This window comes from Strigops habroptila, chromosome 2, assembly GCF_004027225.2.
Source record: "Strigops habroptila isolate Jane chromosome 2, bStrHab1.2.pri, whole genome shotgun sequence".
NCBI lineage: Eukaryota > Metazoa > Chordata > Aves > Psittaciformes > Psittacidae > Strigops > Strigops habroptila.
The window spans coordinates 68,782,144-68,804,415 of record NC_044278.2 but is presented as its reverse complement, the minus strand read 5'-3'; the positions used below and the strand labels follow the sequence as shown (position 1 = coordinate 68,804,415).

General features: G+C 38.8%; 1 protein-coding gene across 5 annotated transcripts in view; it reads right to left on the bottom strand.

Annotated features, from left to right (window-relative positions):
• NALCN (sodium leak channel, non-selective) overlaps nt 1-22,272 on the bottom strand; it is a 250,991-nt gene that overhangs the window by 184,479 nt on the left and 44,240 nt on the right. For 2 of the 5 annotated variants that reach the window (XM_030476678.1, XM_030476677.1), the window contains exon 7: nt 18,995-19,149. The exons of 1 other annotated variant lie outside the window; for it this stretch is intronic. In XM_030476678.1, the coding sequence (XP_030332538.1) occupies nt 18,995-19,149 (155 nt within the window). Of the gene's footprint in view, nt 1-7,233; nt 7,239-18,994; nt 19,150-22,272 lie in introns of those variants that run through there. 2 more of the 5 variants (XM_032919765.1, XM_030476681.1) reach the window with 2 other exon arrangements.

Sequence of the window (22,272 nt, the reverse complement as noted above, 5' to 3'; positions counted from 1 at the left end):
GATTTATTACTGTTCAATCAATGTATTTTTTTTTGTCAGATATGCCCTCTCTTTTTTCTCATCATCAAGTTTACCTGCAAAGATGTTTATCCTTTGTGTAGGTGTATGTCAACTCTGTCCTTTTTCTCAAAGCTGCTTTAATTTCTTATAGACCTACCGTATTTACCATTTTTTTTTTCAAAGTTTTTTTGCTAAAGTGGAAAATGTGGCATTTTGTACTGAGCCATGTGAACACGTGGTTTAAGAAAAAAAAAAAGGACGGTGTATGAAAAAAAAAGTCTTTTGGCATTGTTCACTGAAGCAGTTTCCCAAGAAATATAGATCGGACCTACTCCCAGAAATACTTTATCAAAGGATGACATAAACAGACCTCGTTTTCCATATTAAAATAATTTTCAGTTGGCGGAATGAAATCAGAGCTTTTAGGTCTGAAGCTGCAAACAAGTGACATGCCTAAATTCGCGGATGACTTTCTGCATGCCATTTACTTCACAGTAACTACCTCTTGGCCAACACTTCACCTTAAAAAAGACCTCTGGAAGACCTTCCTTTCATGGAAGTCAAAGGCACCTCTAATTATCTATCACTTACTTAGGAATAAAAGCATACATAAGGACAGTTACTGCTGAACTTCATAAACACATCTTGTTACCCTCAGTAACATATCTGCAGGTCCTGCCATGGCTTGGGTAGAATTTTATATCATTACATTATGTCCCCATATTTTTTCAGAACAGGAAACAAATTGTGACCCTAACTTGGAAGCTCTGCCAGCCCGTTCATGTATTATTTTTGACATGAAAACTAAGTTCACAATTTTTAAATCGCACGTCCTAAAGTCAGGCATGTGAGCCGATGTTCAGGTAGCTGACAATAGTCTGGTTCTTCGATATGCTGAAGGAGACAAGTTCAAAATTTCCAATCCTGGCCTGAATTCTAGTGCTTGAAGCCAAAGGGAATTTTATATTTTCTTTAGTAGAGATAAAATTAGATTTACGGTTCTGAGATTCTACCACATAAGTCCCTGGAAAACATAAAAAATATTGGGAAAATAGAGTATTTTATCAATAAGTTGTTTTCGAATCACTTATTAAATTGCATGCCACATTAAAAATAAAGCTAGAGATTGATAACTATAAGATGTAGTCAAGGGAAGAAAGCACTACTGTTTCCAGACCCATTCATTCTAGAGCATGTGAGAGATGGGCTTCCTAAAAAGAAGACAAATGCAACAGAGAATCTCAAAAAATACCTGCTCCCATGAGGGAGATCTGTGGTGCCCTGGCAATAAAACTCTTCCCAGTGACTTTCCTAAGGAACTTGTAAAAGTACCGACTAAATGCTTTTAGCAGGATTCATGTGCTTGGTCAGAAATAATTGAAATAGAGGGGAAACAAGTGCTAGCAGGCAATAGCAAGCACTGGAGTAACTGAGAGGATGGTAGAATTTGTCTCTTTAGAGTACTTTAAGAATATACTAGATAAGCATCTATATATAAGGAATTACTTTAGTAGAGGTGACTGAATCTTGGAGTGGCCAGGCAATGAGCTCAGTCTTCAAACAGATATCCATTTGAGGCTCATACCAGTTTTCCCCAATTTTGCAGCATTAAAGAATTCTGTAAAGCCATTACAGCATCTTATCCTTACTAGTTATACAAAGAATGTTATTAACATGCATGAAGTAATCTATGTTTGTTTAGGCTGCCCACAGACACTCCTTTTCCAAATGTTGCATGTAGATACTAAAAAAAGGCAGCTCAAAGTGCAAAAAGCACCTTGCATTAGGGTTATGCCGGGAAAACTGTTGTAAGAGTGGTGGTGGAGAGCCAAATTCCACTGCCTCTGAACCAGCTAAATTCTATTCTTCAGCAAAAAGACCTTTTTTCTTTTTCTTCCATAAAGGAAGCATTTGTGAGTCATAGGCCGTAGATCTAACTTCTGAAAAAATAAGAGATGTAAAGTAATAATATGAATAAATAAAATGTCACTCAAAATATGAACTGATGATAAATTAACTCTGTCTGTAAGGCTCTGATTACTATGTTAAAAGCACCAGAGCCAGATGACACAAAATACTGATTTGCTGTCAGCTGACTCTGCCCCCTTAAAAAAATACCCTGGTTTTGAGGGCTTTACTTTGTACTGAAAGGTTGCACACTGCAACTTGTATTGACCATCTGCACCCTAACTTAGTCCACTGTAGGAATTGTCTGCTCTCCTGCCTCCAGCATAAAGTTGGTCCAAAGACATTAAGCTGGTATAATTTCAGTATTGTGTGCCTCCATCAGTGACTCCAACAGCAACACATTCATGTATCCTTCCTCATCCTGAGCAATCTCTACTGCAGGTCTTCACATGTCAAACCACAGCTGAGTCTACTGCAAAGCAGCACTGCTGCGAGCACTTACATAGTCATATACTGTAGCTCCTGTTCCCTGATATTATTTTCCTATGGATGTGCCTGTACCAGGTGTAGCTCCCTCCAACCCATACACACCTTCACTACTATTCCAGATAGGAATTCCAACCACTGTACAGATGGATGTACAACCATTCTGCTCTAGAAGGAACCAGGCCCAAGCAATGTGAACATGAGTCAGTCAATCTCACATCATTTGTAGATCAAAGACCAATGCCAAGCAGATGATTTTATTAATGTAAATCCCATCTCTGACTCAATTTTAGATTAGACATTAGGAAGAAATTCTTTACTATTAGGGTAGTGAGACACTGGCACAGGTTGCCCAGAGAAGCTGTGACTGCCTCATCCCTGGCAGTGTTCAAGGCCAGGTTGGACGGGGCTTTGAGCAACCTGGTCTAGTGGAAGGTGTCCCTGCCCATGGCAGGGGGTTGGAACCAGATGATAGTTAAGGACGCTTCCAATTCTAACCATTCTATGATTTTATGATTCTATGTTTTCACAGTAAGCGGCTCAGCAGCACTACGGATCAAAAAGATATATGGTCAAATACCTAGGTCCAAATCCAGCTTCTCATAGTGGGAAGTTCCCAAGTTCAGGTTGACAAACAATGGAAAATACAGAGGGTAAATATCACTAAGCACTTGTCTCTGACCATAACGACAAACGGTAATATTGGCATTGAAATAAGTGGCCACAAACACGAGGTAGGCTGATTTTTAGGCATTTTCTAATCATCAGAGAAATGAAGTCCTGAAAGAGTTTTTCATCTTGTTTTGCTTCTTCCATTCTGAAGTTTTCTAAGTTGGGACTTCATACTTTTCTGAACAATGGATATGGCACAGTTCCCTCTGGTCACAAGAAGGTTCCTTCCTTCTTGTGGAAGGCTGAGGTTCCTTCCAGCCGAAAGACAAAGTTTCATCAGTAAGTATGATGATATAGGTGCAAAACAAAACCCTATTAAGTCCAAGAGTCCAGTTGTTTTAAGTAAAACAGGCTCAATCCTCAAGTGGCAAACAGTACAAAAATGTTAATTATTTCATTTTTACTGGCTTCTTGATGGGAAATTTCTAAGAACATTTCTGATGAAGTTATGTAGGAAGGATTAACAGTGTGCTCTTTTCTGGAAGTACTCAGCAATGTGGCTGATTTGATAAAGTACTGAGCAACAGCTGGGGAAGGGCATTCTTTGGTTCAGCGTCTGGTTTTGTTACAGAATATCTGTTTATTTTGAACTGAATTGAAATTCTCCAGTGAAAACTCTTCCTAAGTTGCACCTTCCCTATTGTGGCTGAGGATACTGTGGACATAGGTTCAATCCTGCATCTGTCTGCAGCAAGTGAATTGCATACAAAACTAACAATATCTCCATAATTTGGTCCAAAATGTTCACTACAGGAGCCCTAACCATTCAAACACTCTAAAAACTGCTGTCAGCATAGTGGGTCAAACCTTTTGATGACTAATATTTAACTGAAAGACTGCTTAAGGACCAGAAGAAACTAAACATGCTTCTGCTATGAGCCTGCAGATCCATGAAAGCACTTGTGTTATGGATTTCATGGCACTTCTAAAGAAATCAGAAAAACATCTGAAGAAAGACAAGCTGATGGAGACTAGCTAGTTTGGTATAGCATAAAGCATCACATCTGACAAATTTGGCAAAACATTTGAGAAGAGAATAAATAGAGAACCGATAGGTGTGAAGCAATATAGTCTACTTTGATTAGACATTTGTGAAACTACTGTAGATAGCAGATTAACCCCAGTTTGAGTAAGTGAGACGCTTACTGGATAAAATGATGAGGTAAAAGACTGCAAGACTAAACTGATGGTGAAATGACCATAAAGATGTCCATTAAATCATAGAATCATAGAATAGTAAGGGTTGGAAAGGACCTTAAGATCATCTAGTTCCTAGAAGCTTCCCAGAAAAACTATTCAAAACCAGTATTTTCTTCTGATACTCCAAACTCTCTTCAGAATTTTTCCTAGTGCCTCAAGGATTGCTGTCAATATCCTTAGCCAAGGTACTTACCATCTTGGTACGTGATAGTGAAATACACATCTGTGGCTATGGTATAATAAGGGCAGAATGCTGACTTCTTAAATGGCTTTCACAATATGCAATTTCCACTCACTGCCACTATCCCTCTGTGAATCAGCATTACTGCTCCATAGCTCTGTATCAGCTATCAAGGACAAAACGAAAATATCCAGGTAATGGCAGAATTATGATTCTAAATGAAATGCAAAAAATCAAAATAGGAAAAAGAAAACACAGATAGAGTTTGTTCTGGAGAAGAGGATTAAATAGAAATACAATTGAAGCTTTTTTTGTTTGAGAGAGATGATGATAGACATATTTAATTCATTGCCACTTAACCTCAGAATTTTAAGTAAAATGCCTAAAACCAGCAGACAAAAAAGAAATGTAAGAAAAATACTCATATGTAGAATACAGCAAAGATGGCTAATACAGAAGGATATGCAAGTAGTACACATACCAGTGTAAAAACCATGCAAAACCTGCCACAGGCAGGTAATTAGAAGAAAATAATATCTCAGTTTATCACAGGAGACATACAGAAGTCCTGTTGTGACTAATCTATTTTATTTGAATTTGTCAGCCCCTAGGTAAATTCTGTCAAGACGAATCAGCTATGTACAGAGCCAACTCCTCAAAAAATAGAACAGATTTCTGAAGGTTTTATCTTGTACACATTACCACAGAGCATCTATGCCCTATGAATGGTTAGATGTCCCAGATGCCCTGGTGACTGATGAGCTCTTCTGACAGAAAATTCGCTGTTTTCACTTCTTTTGAATTTTAGCATTAAATAATTCTAATTCTTTCAGTATTACTAATTTAAAAAGTGTATAGCCTAGCTGGTCACAGGGACCCAAAGTCATCCAATTTCACCGTATCTGTTTCAATTAAGTGCCAAAATTGGGAGCTTATTTACTGCGATCCTCTTCACAGTGAAAAGAAAAAGGTGATACTGTGGTGTGGTTTACTCCTTCTCATATGTGAACTGAGACTCTTGAGGTTCATGCTAATTACCTAATCTTAGGATGCATAAACTGTGGGCAAAATCTACTGACATGAGGCAAAGTGCTGATCATTATGGTACTCTCTACTGAAAGGTGACAGCGCTACAGATTTGTAGGAAAAGTAGAGTTCCAAAGGAGTTTTTGGGTAAGAGTGGAAAATGCTGACTGCAGTATGGGAGATGTGTCTTGACGCTTTCCAAGATGACCAATCATACTTTCCCCGTAGATGGAATAGCATGTCTTCAAAAAGTCTTAAATTCTGCTGAGTATTAAGGAGAGTATTATTTGAGTAACAAAGTGAGACTGTGAACCATTTAATGAAGGAGGAGTATGCCATTACACATTTGCTACAGGGTAGCAGCATGTATGAAGTCAGTTTCCGCAGATGAGCTGATGCACTGGAGAGTCACACCTAAGCTTCTGCTCTGTGTGTGTTACCCCCTCTAGACCGACCATCTGTGATGTAAATTTTCTGGAACAGCATTATTCCCCCTTACTCCCCAGTAGAAGTGGGAAAGCCAAGGTGCGAGCTGGCCTTGTGTTCTCAAATCAAAGCTCTTAAATCAAAGATGATTTGGTAAGCTGCTCTAATTACAGTAACAGAGGGCATGTTGCGTGACTATTGTAGAACGTATTTGTAGTGGGTGGTTTTGCTGATTTCCACACACTTTACGAAAATGCTGTTTAGGACAAAATAATCAAATCTCAGGAGACAAAGTAAAAACAATGTGTCCCATGCATTATGCAAGTGCTGAAGGTCAAAGTCTGTAAACTGGTCACATACTGAAGCTGTCCTCTGAAAGTGAAAATCTTCCACTGCGAAAACAATTACCTCTATTACCCAGTAACTGCAGCTTTCATTATGCAGAGCTATATTGTCTTAATGGCACTGACTGATAATTAAACTGATAGGATCTAATTTTCTTGGTATGGAATGACAGGTTTCTAATTGCCTAACTTCATGCTCTGCCTATTGGCAAGAGTTTCCTGCTCCTTAGCATGGCTGAAATTAGTCATGCCTTTTGTTTCAGGGCTGTTCACACTACTGTCAGACATTTAAGTCCTCTTTCTACTTTTTCACGTTGTTCTCTGTTCCTTGTCAGACCATGAGTTGTTGAGCAGCTGTCCCTGCAAATTATGTCGTTGACATAAGTCCTTCTTCAATTCTCATGCAGAGTGCAAACTGGTGGGCTTGGATGTTTAGCTTGAAGCAGCTCTATCTATCTACTTTCTTAGTAAATCCTCATTAAGAAGATGGTCTTAATGTGCATTTATTTCCCTTTGACCATGACATTCCCAGCACACGTGTCCTCTGACAGCTTTACTTAGCCTCTCAAAGTTATTTGACCCTTTGGTTAGCATTGTGCATTAGAAGAAAAAGAAATGTCACTGTAGATAATAGACCTGAGTGTTTTAACTTACACTTCCCATAGGAATTGAAGCAAACAGCAGCAGTACAAAAGCAAATTTCCTCCTTTGCCTTCACAAAGCATGTATCATCTCAAAATCACACCGTGAGGCCTTGTCATGCTGCAGCAGGGGCAGCAGAAAGTAAGCATGAGAAGGTCATCTGTGAAAATAGAACTTACACTACATTTAACTCCCAATCTGCAGGAGTGGGCACTGACAAGCTGCAGAGTCTCTGGAGTGCAGTGCAAAGGCTGCCCTCTGCTAGGGATGTTCTCTGGAGCCTGGGTTCTGCAGAGCCACTTGCAACATCTCCAGCACCACCTTCCCCAGCAAGCTCCATTCCAGGACTCCTTAAAGCCTTATGTTGGAGCAAATCGTTCAGCTCTGGGGCCTCTAGCATAAGGAGGACATGGACTTGTGGAGAGAGTCCAGAGGAGGGCCACAAAGATGACCAGAAGGCTGGAGCACCTCCTATGGAGACAGGCTGAGAGAGCTGGGCTTGTCCAGCCTGAAGAGAAGGCTCCAGGAAGACCTCATAGCAGCCTTCGAGTACCTAAAGTAGGCCTACAAGTAATCTGGAGAGGGACCTTTTACAATGGTATCTAGGGATAGGACAGGGGGTAATGGCTTTAAACTGAAAGAAGGTATATTTAGATTAGACATTAGGAAGAACTTCTTCAATGTAAAGGTGGTGAGGCACTGGAACAGGTTGCCCAGAGAACCTGTCGCTGCCCCATCGCTGGCAGTGTTCAAGGCCAGGCTGGATTGGGCTTTGAATAATCTGGACTAGTGGAAGGTGTTCCTGCCCATGGCAGGGGGTTGGGACTGTGTGAGCTTTAAGGTTCCTTGCAACCCAAACCTTCTAAGATTCAAAAAACTAAACCCTCTTGAGACACAAAATAGTAGGGAGCAAGGGGTGTGAATGTTTAAGTGGTTCGATAAGAAGCCAACAGCTGTGCTGGTGGCAATGAGCTCTACTTAATCTTCAGTTGGGTGTTTTTTTTTTCTTTTTTTATTATACTTGTGATCTCCTACTAATCACAGGGGAAAATGTATATAGATTTTAAGACTATGCTACTTGAGATAAATTAAGAAACAGTACATGAAGTTTTATGTAAATAAGGGATCGATATGTCTCAGGTGATACAGCTTACAGCACAGAAAAACATAACGAGATGTAATTAAAGCTGTTATTTGACCTGCATCAACTTTTATTCTTTTATGTCCTTCTAATAAGACTGCCTTTCTGCCACATTTTGCTCTTCTATCTCTTCAGCTTATGATCAGTGATATGGTACTCTCTACTGCAAGATGACAGCAGTACAGATTTGCTGGAAAAGTAGAGGATAACCTCTACTTACTTTCAAAAACAAAACTGGTTCAGCGTGCAAACCATTCTTCCCGCATTCCCGGGTGCAGATGGGAATGAAAGAGGGAGAGGAAGGATGCACACACCACAGACCTCAGACAGAACATTAAATTCTGTGTAGCACACCATAACGATACGAGTGACGGATCAAACTATACATAGCAGAAAAAGATGGCTATCAGGAAAAGATCCACAATTAGAAACAAAAGTGAAAACAAAGCATTCTGGAAAGGTGTTTTATTCCATCATAAATTCAACTATTTAGCTGCTGAAACTAACACAGAACACCCTGAAATGGCAGGGGAAACTATGTTCCAATAAATTCTCAGCAGCAGTAAAGTTTTCTTCGACTCTCAGTACAACACAACTGTACTAATCTATTCCCATTAGTTTCACCTGATTGCCTGGTTTAATGCAAGACTCAATTACTTTGGGATTAACACAGCAATAAATCAAAATTCTGGTGGGCTGCTCAAACTACTCTAAGTTTCCAAAACCCTACAACTTCCCACATACCATTTGTTAGTGTAACAGAGCTAATTCAATGGACACTATTTGTGTGCTTTTTTTTTGTTTCTATAAACCATTACTTAAAAAAAAAAAGAAGAAAAAGTCTTCATTATCTAGGCAACTGAAATGGCCTCAGTGAGGCACACAGAAGTATCAAATAACTAAGGGAGTTAACTGGAGCATCTCACTGTGGGTTTGATTTGGGTATTTTTCAAATTAAGGTCACTTATTGAGATGTCTAAAACCAGAAGCATTGTCTTAGTATCCTTTTTTGAACGTCTGTGGGTTTAGGTATCTCTGTTACTCTTCCAACACAGAAATACAAAGAGCTCGCTGTGATCATCAGTAACAGCCAATATCTACATGTCAGTCGCGCCGTTGGACCCACTGAAACTGAATGGCTGAAACTGTTTTGATTGATCAAATAGTAAGTTAATAATGATATTAACTGCACATGGAACATAAGCATTCAACAGAGAAGCTTTCTTGAGGAAAGGAAAAAGTGGTAACTCAGCCACATAGGTGACATAAAAACTTGAAAGGCAGCACATGAATGAGGCATCAAAAAATTCATGGCTTGGCAAACAGAATAAAAGCCTAGAATTTCTGAGAAAAAAGGCACCAAGGAAAAGCTACCTTTATTGCTTTGGGTCATGACAACAGTCCTTAAAACATTGTTCTACTTGATGCAGCAAGAAAATTTCAGCGAGAGAAAAATTTGATCTAAAAGATATTACCCTATATCCTGTACAAGATATACTACTAACAAAGAACACAACCAAGTGTAATGTAAGATGAACAGAGCTTCCAATACTTTCAGACTCACATGATGGCAAAAATTACACATTCTTCTGAAGACCATAATGGAAAAAGGCATTTGTGGGTAAAACCCTTGTAGAAGGACGGTCATTGTGCTTTCTGAAGGTAAGCCTCCACACAAACTGGCATTTGGAACCTCAAAGGAAAGAGTAACTAAACATTGAGCAATTAAGATGAGCTGAGGGATGAGGAAAAAGCTGTCATATTTTTTACCTTGACTTCAGTAAAACCTTTGACACCATTTCCCATAGCAACCCTCCTGGAGAAACTGGCTGCTCATAGCTTGGATGGATGCACTCTTTGCGGAGTTTAAAATTGGCTGGATGGCCAGGACCGGAGTGTCATAGAATAAGATCAGGTTAGTCAAGCAGGACCTGCCACGAATGTTCGTTCAAGTTTTCCTAACTACATTTGTTTACATTCTACTTCCAACCACCGAATTTCATTAGTACTTTTCCTGCCAAATAAAAAGAAATCCCAAATTAAAAACAAAATTCCCAAAGCCTTCTGTTATTAAACTCTTTCTTATGAGAAACTAAACATGGTGTTGTAAGCAGGCCCTTAAGAAGCTGCAACCAGTGAAAACAGTATTGTGCCTTAGGTCCAAACAGGGATTTATTAGTTGACTCCCTTTCAACTTGTTCATTATACCTAAGGAACAAACTGAACTTATTTACCTTGTTCACATAGTTATGCTTCACTCCTCACAGCATTTGCATCCTTCATAACTAGAATTATTCCTCAAGAAGAACAACAGAGTGAGGATTGCAAACTGTTCTCACCTGCACAGGGCATATGAACAATTTTCTTTGTGCTCACCAAAAACCTGTATAACTTTCTGAAGGTGGTCTAAGCTGACATGCCTGTTATTTAGATACCTTCAGTGTGTATAACTGGCAGGCTTTTGGTAGCAGAGGGCACACCAGAGCAGGGAACACTTTCAAAGGGACTGGAACCCATGGCTAAGCCCATTCTGGAGCAGAGAAGATGATTAAGAACGAAGGAGCACCAGCCCAAGGATAGGAAGCAAGGACCAGCATAAAAAAACCCCTACTATGCATCTACCCCAACTTCCTGCACCACTCCCCACCTCAAATGCTGCAACAGCAGAGTAGTAGGGACTAGGACATGGGGAGGAGAGGTGTATAGACTCAAGTTGAGACAAAAAAAGGAGGAAAGATGTTTCCTCTGTCTCTTTAACTGTCTTCCTTGCTTTTTAATATCTGGATGAGTGATTATGAGTTTATGTTAACTGATAGTAGAACATGTAAATGAAATTCCCCGAGTGGAGACTCTCTTCCCACACCAGTGCCTCAGCTGGGATGAGGCCCTATTGCTCTCCTTCTGCAAGGCCAGGGAAGGAATTCCAGTGAGAAAAACAAAAATCTATCACCATTTTTGAACTAATGATTTCTACTAGTTTCTCAATCAGTGGACTAATGAAGCGTGCTTTAAGTCATTTTAGCTCACATTTACAAAATACAAGTTTTATCACTAGACAGTCTGAATGGCTTCCCTAATTACACTCTGGCACCTTCACACATTAACATTGTTATCACTTGTCATGTTACCACATGGTAACTCCACAGGCCATAGTCATGGATGAAGGCCTTCTTATTAAGTACTTTACATGCAAGTGCCTGAATCAAGGACATGTGTAAGTGGAATAAGATTAGACCCGTTTATCAAAATACTTAATAATATCATGCACTTGCTAGGATAAACAGAGCATTAAGACTCAATACATATATCATGCGTACATATTATCTGTAGAATAAAAAAGTCTGACTACAAATTTTGATGAAATCATTACCAGACCAATGGTTCTTTCATAAGAGCTCAATCTCTCAACCTTTAACAAGTACAGTTAAGTGGAAGCTCTGACTTAACAATTACATCCCCTCATTGTTTTCTATTCTCCCAGATACCAAATATCAGAGCCAAGGGATTCAGGCTGTGGTAGTGATGCTGATCTGCATTTCTGGCCATCTATGTCTGTGCAAAACATCACTGGCTTCATTCAGGTGGAGATGTCTGTGTGAAAGGGCAGCGGAGGGAGGAATGAGGCTGAAAATTCCCTTGCAGTCCTTTCCACTATCAGTCGTAATTCCTAATCTGAACAAATAACCTGCAAATACCATTTTTATTCTGTTCATCAACTCATAATTCACTGTTCCTCATGGACCTTGAAGTCTCAGAGCTGGCAAAGTAGGCAGTTGCCTAGGACAATTCATCAGTCATAATCTACCTGCCTCTCCTGCCCATGCCAGGGACCTGGAAAGACCAAGTGGCTGCTAATACTGCCACCAAGAGACAAGCAGACTGTGTCAAGGTGGTCGTGGAGTAACAGGGAAATTAAAAGGTCAGCCTCTGCCACCAGTGACAGGTTCTTTATTTCATCCAGTGGTAGCAGGAATGGCAAGTTGGATTTTCAAATGTTTTCTTTTATGTTAGTATGTCTTGTTAACATTCAACCACCTAAATATTAAAGGTGGTTCTATACATTTTTGTGTTAGACAATCCATGAAGAAAAACTGGAAATAACTTCATGGAAGAATGACAGGAGCAGGTCTTTATAGTACCCCCTCTAGTCACCAGCCTCATTTTGCTTGCTTTCCTCCAGGGCCAGAAATTCCTGCTACTGCAGACTCAGAGGGAGGGAGGGGTAGGGAGCATGCTCTGTCCCAGCTCCTGTGTGACAGTGAGTAGGGCATCCTTCCAGAATGCAGGTAGGTCTTCACTCTGACCTCTGCACTACTATATAAAAACGTGGGTCACTTCTTTCTCCTTAAGAAGCTGTATCAGTCTCCTTCAGCCAAATTCATGATACAGGTGTACACATAAACAAATGGAGAAGTAGCTCTGAATGCTTGCTGTATCTAAGAGTACCTAACTGATCTGATTTAGGCTGACTTTTCAGCTTTTATTCCACACTGACGTAAGCATCCTTCCTTCCTTTCCAGTTTGGCTTTCATGTATCCATCACACCTCTCCATTCAACACATACTCAGCCACTACAAATTCTAATCCTAGAGACAGGTACCCAGCCTCTAGGGAAATCTCTCATGAAAAATGTACTTAACGGATTGTGGCAGTAAGGCACAAAATCCAGATTCACATCATGCTATTTTAACCTTAACTCCTTTCTTCTGAACAATGGACTTCATGCCACCCCAATCTTCTTTCAGTCTAAGAAAGAGCAGTGCCTTCACAATTTGAACTGGTTGCACACTCAAAAGTATTTTCCCCGTCACAAAATAACTAATAAGAGAACCAATATAACTAACTCCCATGTTTCATAGATAAAATTTCAATTAATGGGTAAACAGAGGAGCTATTTTGATCCCTGTACAAGGCTTTTAGTAAAACAATACCTATCAGTGAATTAAGGAAGTTGTCTTTGGTCCCACGACGTTTCCTTTCACAAACATTAAATTAGGTTCACTTTTAACCTAATCATGGCAGATATTTTTCACAGTGACATATAAAATCTTTTTTTCTAATTACCAGTTTTAGAAAGCCGCTCACCTGTAGGCATGTCAAGAATATTTAAAGTCTGTGTTACACGTTGTAAAGGAAAGGCCTTATAATAAAAGTGGGAAATATCTGGGACCTATAGCTCTGTTGGTGTTTTACAGCCCATGAAATGAAATGATCTTGCTGGCTCACTGTGCCATTTAACAGTGTTCACTTCTACTGTAAGGCAAGTAAGGTTTAAGACAGACGTAATTTTTTTTATATCTTCTTCAAAGCACTCCTTACCATTGAAATTTCATTATTTATCTCCAACATACAACATGCGTGTGTTTATTTCCTATATGTAAACTGGACATTAATACGGTAGTCTTTGCCAAATACTCTCTGCAGGTATAAGATGTAATTAGTATCATTTAATAGGATACTGGCCCTAGCAATTGACAGAGGGGTTGATGATACAGCATAGAATAAGATCTTTTTCTCCTTTCAGAATGATCTTTCATGGCATAAAACTTCTTTTGCTTACTTTGTAAGACATTTTTTAACTTTTAGTTATCTTTCATTAGGGACTTCCTTTTCCTTTTGAGTATATTTGAAGCAATATGTAGCACTGTAAATCACAAAAAAAAAAAACATTCTCTAGGATTACATGAAGAGTAAAATCAGTAATGTAGCTGTAAGTGTACATCTGTAGATGATTACAGATGATTGCACCCATGAGGCATGTGGAATGATTACTAGCCAGATGTTACAAAAATCTAAATGCAAAAAGATCTGTACTGTGTGGAAAGTACAGGTAAGGAAGAAAACTGCCCAGGATCAGCAACAGTAGAGGTTCTGGCACGCTCATACCTACATGGCACCCTTTCCAGCAGCACCCACATAGACACCCCTACCAACATACTTAGTGTGGCCCTGATAGCAATTCCTGACATGTTAAATATTGACTTAAGGTAAAGGTAGGCGCACACTCAGATAAACAGTGACATGGAAGACAGAAGTACTTGTCACAGTTCTTCAGTTGCCAAGTCTTGCATGCTCTTATTTAATTCGACAATTGTATTTATGCTTTTTACCTATATCAGATGCAAATACTTACACAAATAAAATCACATACCTAATGAGTTGTACAATTACTGGGGTTTATTCACAAAACAAAGGTCATTTTTTCCTCAGTATTTAGCTCTACTTCTTTTGCACGCTTCATGATACTGTTATGCTATCAGCTACACCCTTTGGAATTAAACACAGCGAGAAAAAACACAGAGAAGAAGAGAATAAAATCAGAAAGAAGAAACAGCCCAGCTGTGAATGCACCTGACGCTCTCAGCGGGAGACAAGGCTGAAGGCTGTTCTAATATGAAGGAAACATCAACCATTTTATAAAAGCCTGAATAAAAATCAGCTAAGAAGTCTGAGAAAGAGAAGAGCTTGACAGTACTATAGAGGTACTGTCAATAGTAAGGAGCTTTGCCACCCACATCCATACAGCTAGCCAAGCCTTTCATTCATATCCTTTCGCTTACTCCCACTCAGCCCTACAGGTAGTATTTGAAAAATCTTTCAGGCATCCTGATGGATAAAAGACTTCATTTAACATGAAAGCTCCCACTGTATGAGAACAACACCTACTTAAGAAGTCAAGTACTGCGTCAAACTGTTGGAAAGAGTACTCGGGTTTCTACCAAGTTCATGAGCAACTTGGTACAAGAAAGCAGTACATTCTTGTAGCCTCCCATCAGATGGAACCTGAAACATCTGAAGTCACCTCACCTAGGGGGGCAGATTATTCTTTCTCTACTATTCCTTCCTCCCATTTCAGAACTTCACAGAGAAAGAGATTCAAGGTACAGAGGCCTTAGCTAATTGGCTCTCCACTCAAATGTTTCATTAATTCTCCAGTTTCACAAACAGTTCCAAGACAGACTGTTGCTCCTAACTTTCCTGGAGGTATTGCCAGACAGAACTGCCCCGGCTTTTAGCGACTTCACTCTCATCAAAGATTACACTAGTAAAGCTGGCAAAACCAACTGGTGTTAATTTCATTCTACATCTAATATAGAAATACATACACTGAAAAAGAGAGGCAACAACTGTAGATATATGCTGATGTGCCCCATGTTTGAAAAATTACCTTCACAAACACCAGATGTAAGTATTATATTATTAATATATATCTTCAAAGTGTGCAGACACAGGACAGCCTACAGCACAAATCTTATTGTATGATAGCTGAATGGAAGCAGGTTTTGTAAAGAGGAAAAGCACTTGATGGTCTACAACTTGATTTTAAAAGGCTTTTAACACTGTCTCACCATGACCACACACTGTGACAACACAAAAAAAATATGTGTTGGTGAAATATGGCTAGGTGAACCTACTCTGTGATGGGTGCAATACCATTTGTTAAGCATCCTTATGAGCAGCTGTTAGTGAAACACTGTCAGAAAGGAAGACTGTCAAATGAGGTTCCAACAGAGTCTGATCTTGGTCTGGTTCTATTTATTTTTTCACTCCTGACCAGGCTGATTGATAGAAAATAGATGATACCCACCAAATTTCAGATAAAAATAAGCTAAGAGGCACTGAAAATATTCAGGAGGAAAGATTTAAAATTCCAGAAGATCTTTGTAAATAGAAGCAATAGTCTGGGAGGACAAAAAAAAAAAAAAAAAAAAAGATGCTGTTCAACAGAGACAAATGTAAAGGTCTACATTTAAACAGAAATAATTAAGTAAACAAATAAACGATGGGAAACCGTGATGGCAGCTCTTTTAAAAGGAAACAAGGGCTGTAATAAATCAGAAAAACACATCAATCACCCACAACATGCTGTTCTGAAAATGGAAAACATCTCGCTGGGATGTAGAAAGTGTAATAGAGCTTAAAAACACATAAAGTAATGGCTCTACTGGGGTATTCTGCCAGTACTGCACTTTAACAAAGAGGTGTATCAGCTGGGGCAAGTCTAGAGAAGGACAGTAAGAATAATTTAAGGTATAAAATGTCAGTCCTATAACAAAAGACTGAAACATTTTGGAGCTATATGGCCCAGCAGAGGGTAGAAGAGGCATAATGATGGTCTTGAAACATGCAAAACAGCTTTTTTTAAGTTTTCTCTATGGCAATAATGAAAAAGATGAGAAATAAGGATCTCAAACTGCAAAAGAGAAAGATTTGTGCTATACTTTAGGAAAATCTTCCCAAGAGTACAGACAATGAAGCAGTGCGATAGATTGCCTGAAAAGATTGTGAAGTCTGCTTCGCACTGTTAGAGGATGGCCTAGATTATCTTGACAAGCCACATTTATCAGTAGTCTGTAACTATGTTCTTCCTTAAACAATACAAACATACTTGCATAGAAACAGAACAGAAAAACAGAACACCTCAAAACAAAAAATAGAAAAAAATAGGAAATAAGTAGATTGTCAAATACTAAAATTTACACTACCATCTTTCCAATTTTCATCCCTTTAAAGCAAAAGACATATGTAAAAGTGGGAGCAAGATATTGCCAAAACTAAGGGATTTTTCAAATATGAAACTTCTTACTTGGCATAGTCTTTATAATGTAAAAATCTCTACTAACTTTTATCTGATTGGGACAGCTTGGTCTTTACCCAGTAATAAAATTGTAAAAAACCCCACCCTTTTTCTTTAATGAGAAGAAAAATAACAGAAATATGCATAGCTTGTACTTATATACTGCAAATTAAGCGGTACTAACTATACAGTAGCTGCCAAACTGCTATGCTTTTGTGACTTTTGTAATGATAGATTTCAGAAACCAGCAGGACAGGCTGCATCATAGTGTCTGGAAGTAAAATATCAATGAATGTATACAATAAAATAGTATAATTACACAGAAAAGATCTACTGCATTACTTACCTGTTTACATACAAAGGTGCATCACAAAATAGAAATTTATAAAATAAACTTGCTAGTTATAACCCTGTTTATAACATTCATAATTTGAGGAAGCTGATAATATTTTGTGGTAAAGCTGCTGTGTCTTAGCCAGTATTTTAAAGTTTAACAACCAGCTTTCAGTTGATATTCCAAACTTCTGGGTACAGTACAAAGAGTTGTTATATCCTGGTTACCTATTTCTAGACAAAAACAACGTATCAGTGTCAAGTCTCCTGAGTCTATTAACAACCTTTGCTCTTTAAAATGCAGAACTCAGAATGACATATTGATAAAATGTAGGACTGCAACTCAGGAGACCGGAGTTTGAGCCCTGTTTTTTAAAACAGCTTTGCAGGCACCCTTGGACAAACTGCTTCACCTGTCTTTGCCAACTTGCCTCCATCATTAAAAACATACTGGCCTCCTTTATTATGCACTCTGAGCCTCATTCACATCATCTACCCACTTAAACTTCTCTAAGGCATTGCAACTACTTTTCCCTGGTGACCAGGTAGGCAGCTAGAGTAACAGCCTTCAATGCCACAATAAGAGGGGTGATTTCAATCTGAGGCATAATTCTTCTGGTGGTACACCTATCCCACACTACCCTGCTAAACCATCTCAAACTAGAGAACAGGAGTGTGGAAGTTTTTAGCTTCTAGTCTGAACTCAGCTCGTGTTCACCTGGGCATGGCAGCATGCCACTAACTTAGGAATCTGAAGGTTTTTTGAGAGCTCAGACAGGGTTATCCTTTGAGATATACTGCAGAAAAAATTTATATAAAAGATAGGTACTATCAGTAGTGCTATTCTGCTAGCAGTACTGGTACAACTGATATGTTTCCGACTCCCAGAGGAAACAGAATGGAGCTTGGTTGAAATCAGGTTTTTCTCCCTTTTTTCTCATGAGAAAATAGAAAGGACACAAATGACTGGTTTTGTTCAAAAAGTATTTGGTATCAACAGAGCATTTGTCCTAAGAGGACTCTGAGACTGTTTCTTGTAACTCTTAAGGCTCATTGTTTATATTCAGCAGCCTGGGAACCAACTGAAGTGATTTCAGCTGCAAAGGATTTCAATATTCAAAAATCTTTTTGGATGGCAGTCATTCAGTCATTAAATGTTTTTATTATTACCTTCAAGTTCAGCTGGGGCCAAGATAACAGTCTAGAGCTCAAGCCAGAAAAAGTGGAAAAATAAAAGCTTATTAGAGTTAGCAAGATGCAGCAGAAAGAATATGACCTGCAGCCATGCTTTATCACTTGAAGGGACTTCCCTACCTGTGCCGAAATGAAAATTTATAGCTGCAGGCCCCTGTCGGACTTTTGTCTGTTAAATAAATATGATATATAACCACAATGTTCTGACAGGGTAACTGCATATTTTCCATTTGGATACGGTCTTGCCACGGCTGCCCATGCTCCTGCCATCTTTCCTGAACTATTGTTCTACACTTGTTTCCCCATGGTGATGGCATGACACATTGCAGCAAGCAGAGAATGTATTCTCCTGGTGACTCTGCAGTGTTTTTCACAGAAAAAAAAAATTGCACCTGTATTGCAAAATCTTCCTGACTCCAAATTGTTTTTCTGGGTGATGTTCTGACTTACACAATTTGGATTATCAAGATGATTATCAAAGTAATTCTGGGTGGGGTTTTTTGCATGGGAATTATGACTAAAATTAGACAACTAACATGAATTATATACTCTAAAATGAATCATAAACAAACCACAGAAATTAGTCATCAGATTTGTTGGTGATAATCAACGCCTGGCTCTTCTTAAATAAATACATTGTTTTAAAGTTATTTAAAGCCTGGGATCCCAGGCAATGTAAAAATAGATGATAACTCCATCATTCCAAAGCAAATAGCACAGCTTCTTTTTCTGGCATGTGCTCTATGTGAGCAGAATACTGATTGCACTCGGTATCTTTTCAGCACAGACATAAGCTATCTGTTCTATTTATTCATAAACATTTTTAAATGCATACTGAAATGGATTTTACCAATAGGACAGACCTATCTCATTAAAGCCACTGTAGCCCAGCTCTTGCCTGCTTAGTCCCAGATCTTCAAGGTCCATGCATTTAAATCCAGGTGGGCACTGGTAACCTTCTTCTAGCTCTCTTGAACAGTGGGTGTCTGGGATAGCTAAATTATTCCAGGTAACATTTCTGTGAAAAATACAAAATTAAGGTGTTACATAAACTTAGCCTTCAACAAAACTAAATACTTGAAAGCAAAAGAACTGAAGTGAAAAGTACAAAAGTACATCAGCTATTATTTTTGCTATTTAACGTTCTTTGGTATATGTTATTTTCATTAATTAAGCACTTACTGTAAAGGGCAAGCTAATAGCTTCCTAAGATTTCAGCCTTATGTAATGATAGTACAAATACTAACAGCAGAAGTTTCATGCTAATGCCTAGAAACCCCAAAAAAATGGAGACTCTCCAAGACTGAGAAGTTAACATTTAGCTGCTCCTACTGCTTTTTAATGCAATTTGGACACTTACTGCTTCAGGCTCCTTTGCAAATCATAAGAGGATATTCAACTGCAGTCAATACTGTGACCTTGACTTTCACAGACATTACCTGAGCTAGCTTTGACATTATTTACAAGGATCACTGTATCCCTCAGCCACCTGAGTACATATTCAGTTTCTTGTATCTTGGCCAGGCCAGGTTTCCACCACAGATGGATAGTTACAGTCACAGGCAAGAAGTCAAATCATTACATGTTTAGTGCAATTAGCATCTAGGTATTGCTGTGACTGAAACAGATCTGATTCACTTTTAGGTCAGTCCAGCCACGATTTGGTAGAACAGGTGAAAAAATATGAACAGGTTTGAACTAGTTCAAACTGATTTATGTTGGTAAATGTAACACTGAAAAACAGGAAGATCATGAGACAAGGGGCAGTACCACAACACAGTGTGTTGGCCATGTTTTACTGTCACCAGAGACTGAGCATCACTTGTCTTGCCAGCTCCTCTGGCATCTGGGGCTGAGCTGCTGGAGGCTCTGTCACACTGCACCACAATGGGAATTCAGGTAGGTTCAGCACTAAGGGACACAGAAACTAAAAGGAGAGGGAGGACAAGTTTGTAGCTCCCTGTCCTGTTAAATCTGTGCCTGTGGCATGCACACATGAAGTTGGGTATCCAAGTACTCCCAAACTTCAGTAAGAAGCTCAGGCAGTTGATGTTGCATTTACAGTACCCAGTTAATAATTGCAATACATAGTCCTTTGCCAAGACCAAACACTTGTTGCCCCATTTCCCAAGAAATAGATCAAGAAGTAACCTTTCTACAGACACTAAGAGGAACCATTCTATGATTATCAAACTGTCCCCTCCATCCTGAGCAGGCCCCTGTTAATGCCTACAAAGCAACACAACACAGTATTACACAGCACAGACATGAAGATTCATGTTACTTGTGCTATGAGTCAGCTTGTTAAACCACAGAGGAAAGGTTTCAGTATGACATAGCTCCAATTGTGCTGAACTGGCACACAACTAAACAACATCCGTTTTTCTCCCTGCTTGTATTCTCTCATCCAGCAAATGAAAATCCTGATTTTTGTTCAGTCCTAGGGCAATTTCAAATCAGACTTGAAAAGCTAATCATGGTGAGTTCTAGTCTGAGAAAAAAAACAGTCAATAGCATTTTCCATTCATGTTCAGGTTGATTCTGACTTCCTGGTCACAGCACAGACTTTTGATATAGAAACACTCAAAATGAATTGCTGAAAGTTACAAAGAAAATCTTGTAGTATTCACCCCATTATCCTGAGGCTTCAGACCAGTGCCTTAAAAATCATCATTTTAATTAATCTTGCTTGTCCACAGAAAAGGTGAAACTTTTCATTCTGCCCTTTAGTATAATTAGTATCTTATTGTTCTTCGGAAAGTCCTCTTCTTTTAATCTAACTCACAGATGCATTTTGAAAACTAAATTGGGTGAACAGAAGCTTTAATTATTTTTCTTGCTTTTATGCACTGCATGCGATAGCAATAGATTAGTCTAAATCTGTCAGTGTGTAACGAAAGCTTCCTACAAAATTTTTCCTCGGCAATTATAAATGCAGATAAGTAACTGCAGTTGCACCCATCCTGTAGTCATTTCTTCATGACACCAGAGAGCTATGCATATCTGCATGGATGCAGACACAGACACGTACAGTCCAGCTGAAGTTTTAAAGAGCAACACCCTGTGCATAAATGGGAAGACAGATACACAAGTGTATGTGTACTCATTTCACTTTTTTGTAAATATGCTCAGCACATGTCACTCAAGGATGTAAAAATTCATCTGCGCACCCTAATTCCTTTATACGGGAATAAGTTAATTCATACTCAGTTGTATGCTTGAAGTATGTTAGATTTATGATACTTCCATCTAAAAGCCATTATAATATATAGGATTATCATACGACAACATTTTAGGAATATTTTCAGAAACAAAAATTAATTCATTGGCTCAAGCAGATTCAGAACCTAGGCTACTGACAACTAATGAATTTTACATTATGGTTTCCATTAGAAAATCCCTCGGATCCAAGAGGGTAGCAGCATGAGGGCATATTATTCAAAGTATTGCTGGCTCAATCACTACAATGCAATGCACTCATTTTAAGTGCTTCATTTAAACCTAGGTTATTTTTATATCACATCGAACCTCCTTCCGAAGAAGAAAAGCCATGCACAGAGTATGATTTAGGCTAAAAAGGAAGAATCTTTGCTTACAGTAACTGTAGCTGTACAGATACAGGCCTTTTTTGGACCAGTGTCACTAGGCAATTTGTGTTCTGCCTCAGACAGTAAATTAGTGTAGACTAGTCTACACGGACGAAACAATATTAGACAAATAATCTAGAAGTGGCTAGAATACCACAACATGTTTTCAATATCAGATGATTTAAACTGGTTTGTTACTTCATAGGCCATACTCAACATCAACTAAATACTGAGATGCTGATTCAGCACATAATTAATTTTCAGCATCTCAGAAAGTTTGATTAGACAATGTGCTTAAATATCTTGCTGAATAGGGTACCTTCATAAAGTTATGAATTCTTGCAACATGACCAAATAATTAATTCATCCCAATAGACCAACTGAATATTTCTATGCACAGTATTCAGTGTGTAAGGAGTACAGTATCAATACAACAGCTGAGCTGAGAAATTAGTTCTGCACAGGAATGCAAAGGATGCAAAAGGAGATAATTGGCTTAACATCACTTGTTAAGAATCCTTCAAAAATAAGATTGTTGCGAAAGTCTCAGGAGT